Source organism: Malus domestica, chromosome 14 (genome assembly GCF_042453785.1).
Source record: "Malus domestica chromosome 14, GDT2T_hap1".
NCBI lineage: Eukaryota > Viridiplantae > Streptophyta > Magnoliopsida > Rosales > Rosaceae > Malus > Malus domestica.
The window spans coordinates 4,713,012-4,718,730 of record NC_091674.1 but is presented as its reverse complement, the minus strand read 5'-3'; the positions used below and the strand labels follow the sequence as shown (position 1 = coordinate 4,718,730).

The window sequence follows — 5,719 nt, the reverse complement described above, 5'->3', positions numbered from 1 at the left end:
AATGGAGGCCAGGTTTGTGCGGTCGGAAGGAGCTGACGCTATTGCAGAGATCGGCTACAGTTGGTGTTGTGGCTGCTAGGGTTTGAGGAAGGGGAAATGAAGGCCAAATGGGTGTGTGTCTGTCTCTCTCCCATCCCTCTCAATCTCTCAATCACCGACACCAACTCTTGATTTGGAGATGGTCTTAGTCGGTTGGTTGCGAATTGGCTACCTATTAACATTTTCGAACCAAATAATTACCTACTATATCCGACTCACTATTCTACAAAAAAACTAAATATACTTTTTGACAAGTACATCAAGATCTTCACCCGGAAAATTGAGTTCACACTTTACAGAGAATAACCAAGGTACTATTTACAAACACTCTAATGTCTATATTACAGGGCAAAAAAGTTGCACCTTCTTCTACTCCATGCTCATAAATACACGCCAGTGCCGGAATGTTTTCGAGGTTTTCTTCTTCTTTCTGTGTACATGATTCAGAAAACGTCTCCTCTCAGGGATTTTTCAGCCCTCTGTATGGCCCGGGCAACTCTCCAGATCTCGTGCTGAACTTTGGCCTCCCCTTCTGTCCTACTCATTCTCTTTGCTCGAAGCATTGCATCGCCTACTCCGGGAAAGAAGGATAGTTTGCTTCCATGCTCACCAGGAGGCCCATAAACCTACAGGAACAAGAGGGGCAAAATGATAATGCAATGCGTTTGTATGAAGTATGAACCCTTCTTCGTCTCTCTTTCCTTTTTAACTACCATAATCAATATCTAATCATTTTCAATCAGCTTTAGGAAATCAAGGAAAAAGAAAAATACTTACAAGATGCTTGAACCACTGTCTTCCTTCGATTCCATCTGAATCCAGGAAGCCTCTTTCAGCAAACATCAGCCGATCATTCAGTGCCCGCGTCTTCAAAATTACAAGCTCACTTGTATTTTCTTGGTCTCTCAGCTTCTGCACTTCAAAAAATTAGAAGGATAAATTTCTCAGAATTTCCCGAAATGTTTATGCTTATTCCACTTCAGAACAAGAATAGAAAATAAATCAATGAAGCGCTATACGCATGTCATTATAATTTCACTTTTTTAATCCCAACACGATATCAAAAATGACATTGCTGATCTTTGACATTATTTGACTAACAGACGGCAACAACAAAGTGTCAATATGTCTATTTTGAAGATTTTACCTGTGCTTCATCTTCAGCTTCTTTGGCGGCATAGGCAAACTCCTGAATTGCTGTTGTGAGGGGATGTAGAGATACACCCCCGTCCAACAAGTTGCTCAAAACATCTTTATAATGCTGCCCAAAATTCATAAAGATGTAGGTTTAGCATTTAGTTTAAAAAGGACCAACCATATGCATGAAAAAAGCTTAGACTACCCCTTTTTTTAACCACAACTACAATAAAAATAAAATATATTTTTGGCACATTCGTTAAACTGATGAAGATGAATGCCTTTAAATAATTTTCCTATTACATCATTTCCCTCTATCCATGATAAAAATTTAAATTCTTGCATCCCATTTCTTACTTTTACTGATTCAACCAAAACGAAAGCCATACGTAAAAATGATACCATCAGTATTTCACAAAAAATAATTGAACAAAAAAAGTTAATGACACAATTCGGAGAAGATTCACACCTTTAACTGATCCGCATAAGAGAGGAAATTGAAAGGTAGAACTAAATCGTCAGCCAGGTGAAGGGCAAGAAGTCCCCACATTCCAGCAACTGAGGAGAAGTTCCATTGAATTTTTAACAGTAAAGTAATCGTCTTCAAATATATTAAAAAAAGAACTCAACAGCAAAGAGTTTTGTGGACAAGTCTGTAAAAGTAAGCTTACCAGCCACATGTCTCTGAAAGAAAGGATCTCCAAAATTTATCATCCACTCATAAGCGTCGTATGCAGTGTGATAAACAGAAAAATCTGAACATGAATGAAGATTAATCATGCTATAGCAGTATTAATATAAAACTCAATTTTTCTATCCGACTTACTAGAAGGAAAATAAGAGATGTACCAATTCCATAATACATATCCATGGAAGGAATCCCTGCATGTTGCAAAAATGGGGCAAAATCAGAATCCACTGCACTTAGTCTTTGGACCTGAAAACCAAGACAGAACATGTGACCAAAACTGTCATGGCAGGATAATGCATGAAAGTATGGAGCAAGAACGGGAATTACTGATAATCACTTACATCAACCCTTCTATTTGCTGTCATCCATTTCTCATATACAGTGGCACCCACCGAGTCTGGATCTTTAACCTGAGGTCACATTGAATAGCGGTCAAGGATATATCACTAAAATACCAGGTGCAACACTGACTCGCACCCAAAGAAAATAACTTTCTTCTATTTGTAGTTACTGGTTATGATTATTTTGTTTACCTTCTTTGTGACCTCAAGAATCAGATTGTCCAGCTGAGGAGTCGAGCGGACAAAGAATCCTGGCCCTTGAACTGCACAATCTACATTAAGGTAGGCAACGGCTTTGGAGCCCAGATTGGCAATGTTTTGTTCAACCCACTCAGTAGATCCTACCTGGGAACACCAAACCTTGAGAGATCAATAAATTCAAGTATTCTGATTAATAAACCTAAGTATTATATAATAAAGTCACTTAAATATCTGATGCAAAACAATGACTGTGACCGCCCAGAGTCTTTTGGTAATGAAGACACAGAATCACCTACCATTCCAAACTCTTCTGCGTCCCAACTACAGAGAATAATCGTCCTCCTAGGATTCCAACCTGAACGCATCAAAAGAGAATATCTACGAGCAATGTCAAGTAATGCTGCAGTTCCACTATTGGGGTCAACAGCCCCATATGTCCACGCATCTCTATGGTTTCCAAGCAGCACATAGCGGTCGGGCTCTTCTGAACCCCTTATGACAGCAAAAACATTATGAATCTTCACCACCTTTTTCTCCCCCTAAAATTATGACACAGAAAATATAAGAGAGAATATATAAGAGGAGAGAGGGAGCAGGGAAGAATATTATCCAGCATACAGGCTTAAAATATAATCATTCCTCTTTCCAAAGATTTATAGGTAGGTAAGCAAAATATTTAAAAGCAAAAGACGATAATATAAAAGATAGATTACGGCTATTGCTGCAAAAATGATATCGATTACAAAGTAAATGATGCAACAGAAAGTGACAAAACAACAGGTTTCTAACAGAGGGACTAAAAGACAAGCTCTTAGAAGCACAATGCAAGAGGAACATGCACTCCTCCGCAAACGGGAGAATGGAATTTCCGTGGATATAAGAACATTATGGTGCTCCAAATTCTCAATATTGTACGGTTATGGAAATGCCATGAGTCTCATTTGAATATACACCATCATATACCATTTCTTACTCAGCATTCTTCTCTTGACGCTGTTACCCCAAAAAAAAAAACAGTATTTGGCTTCATTTCCTTAATCGGGTGATCTTGCTATGAACAGAGTCTGCGCATGACACAAGTTCGTATACGCAAGATGTTGGGGAAATGAATGAAAATATATGTCAGCTATGGAATCCCACATCCGGTGTATAAAAGTCATGATTCCAAAGTTTTCTACTGCATTTTATAATGTGCCCAAATTTAGAAATTTTCCAAGTATCTTATTCTTAGCTAATGGTTGGAAATTGACATATAGACCAACCAAACCAAGAAAATATTTCCAAATTTGACTCAAATTTCCCCCAAGTCAACAATTCCCCCCATATTAGCAAAAATCTCAAAGCTTTTTCACAATATATATATATATATATATATATATATATATATATATATATATATGTGTGTGTGTGTTTCTAGCAAAATTCCCAAATGTAAAGCTGAAATTATAACACTTCCCCACTGCCTACATCGAATTTTGACTATACTTTACACAACCAACAGTGTGGATAACATAACAGAAATAACAGAAAACACCAAAGTCAAAAAACCACACACTGCCAGATTCAGAAATTTCCAAGCCACCACCTTTCACACAACATTTGACTAAAATCCATGCAAAAGAGAAAAATGGGCACCAACAAAAACCGACCTTGTAAGTGAAATTCACCACTGTCGGGCCAGGCCCCACACCGCGCACTGCGGCGGGCAGCGATTCCCGCCACGCTGCCGGCACAGTAGCGCCGCCGAGCCACCCCAGAAGGGATTCGGCAGCCTCCGCGGACAGGGGCGTGGATGGAATTTTTGGAAACCTTTTCAGTACCTCAGGGTCGTCCAGGTCCAGCCTCTCGGCTCCGTCGACCCCGGCCCACCCAGGGCTCAGTGGGTCCCCCACGCCGTTCATAACAAACCCTCTCTCAAAACCCTTCTTAAACCCCCCATTCCCATCACCACCGGCCCCCTCGGTGTACAATAGTACAGCCAGCGCACCGTTTTTCTCGGCCTTCCTAACCACTTCGCCTCTGGACACGTCATCACCTCTTCTAACAATCACCACGCACCCGCTAACGTTCACCCCGAGCTCCCCCAGCGCACGATAGTCCTCGTCTGTGCCGTGGTTGGCGAAGGCGAGCTTAGCGTGCGCCGACCCGGAGGGGGAGTACGCGTGGTACGGCGGAACGACGCCGTCGCGATTATTGTTGAGGCCGGGCTCGGTTAAGGGGATGTCCACGCGGGAGCCGTTGCCAAAATGTGCAGAGAGAGAGGAGTGGAGTGGGTAGGAGAGGAGGGCGTTGTAGTGGGCCGAGCGGGTGTCGAGGCCCAGGCCCAGGAAGTGGGCCCGGACGAAGTTGAAAGTGTCGACAGAAGGCGGGGTCCCGGCGAGGTGGGGGTGAAGGGTGAGGGCGCGGAGGTAGGAGGAGAGGGTGGCGTTGGTGGCGTGGGAGAGGAAAATCTGGCGGAATCGGAGGGCAGAATGGGAATTTGAGGAGGAGAGTAGAGGGTGGGGGAAATGCAGGGTATAAAAACCCAGAATGCCGATGATGAGGAGGGAGAGGAAGGTGCACGTGGGTGAGGGCTTTGAAGTGAAGAGGGTGGTGGAGCTAGGTAGGAGCTGACCCATTTTGACTTTTTCACAGTCTATACTGGTTATGGAGAGGAGAGAGAAAGTTGTGTTTGGGGGGGGGGGGGGGAGAGAGAGAGAGAGAGAGAGAGAGAGTTGGGGGGAGGAGCCTGGGAGGAGAGAGAGATGAGGGTGGTGGTTTCAATGGGGGGGGGGGGGTGTTTTGGGACTTTTAGGCTGCTGGCCGAACAGTTGTGAGTTTCGGTGGGAGTTACTATTTCCTATTAAAATTGAATAGTTTCCTTTTTTTTCATATTTATAGTATTTAGTTATAAAAAAAAACCCACTTCTAAATAATAAATTGATAAATGTCAACTCAACTCTGATGCAAGAACATAAATTCGGCGACACGATAAGACCAAACGGCAAATTTAAAAAAAAAAAAGAACACGCACATGAGTAAGATACAACGATTAAAATATAATAAATTACATATATTAAAAATAATACTTGAAATTCATAATAAAACAATACTTGTGCTAGATGCTAGTTGTTGCGCATAGGATGTGGAATTAAGTGACTAAGGAACTGTAGAAAGATGGAGAATTAAAGAGGGAGGCACAAAATTATAGAAAAAAAAAGATGATTTAAGTTAGGTTGAGGTCGGTAACTTTTATAGATTTTAGCTTCAGTATTTCCAAAACAGCCTCAAAATGCTTTTTAAATTTACAAAAAAAACTCCTACCGTGTTT

At 41.6% G+C, this 5,719-nt stretch overlaps 1 protein-coding gene across 2 annotated transcripts; it reads right to left on the bottom strand.

The window, feature by feature from the left end:
* Positions 1-260: 260 nt before the first annotated feature.
* LOC103453796 (probable glutamate carboxypeptidase AMP1) lies at positions 261-5,253 on the bottom strand. Of its 2 annotated transcripts, none has more exons than XR_011575446.1 (10): positions 4,059-5,164; positions 2,706-2,948; positions 2,401-2,553; positions 2,209-2,277; positions 2,026-2,113; positions 1,848-1,931; positions 1,646-1,734; positions 1,187-1,300; positions 817-956; positions 261-665 (listed from the first exon to the last, which is right to left on the bottom strand). XR_011575446.1 is itself a non-coding variant. In XM_029092949.2 (10 exons), exons 1-10 carry the CDS (start codon positions 5,025-5,027, stop codon positions 483-485), a joined length of 2,127 nt encoding a protein of 708 aa, XP_028948782.2. In that variant the 5' UTR covers positions 5,028-5,253; the 3' UTR covers positions 261-482. The 2 variants fall into 2 exon arrangements, 1 of the variants encoding a protein (XP_028948782.2); XM_029092949.2 differs by having other exon boundaries at positions 817-951; positions 4,059-5,253.
* Positions 5,254-5,719: the final 466 nt, after the last annotated feature.

Excerpts from the sequence above, each read along its gene's own strand:
- LOC103453796 (XM_029092949.2), bottom strand. The coding sequence starts at position 5,027 with ATGGGTCAGCTCCTACCTAGCTCCACCACCCTCTTCACTTCAAAGCCC. Across the intron at positions 2,114-2,208 it reads CAGCAAATAGAAGGGTTGAT|GTCCAAAGACTAAGTGCAGT; the intron begins GTAAGTGATTAT and ends CTTGGTTTTCAG. Across the intron at positions 1,735-1,847 it reads CTTTCAGAGACATGTGGCTG|TTGCTGGAATGTGGGGACTT; the intron begins GTAAGCTTACTT and ends ACTTCTCCTCAG.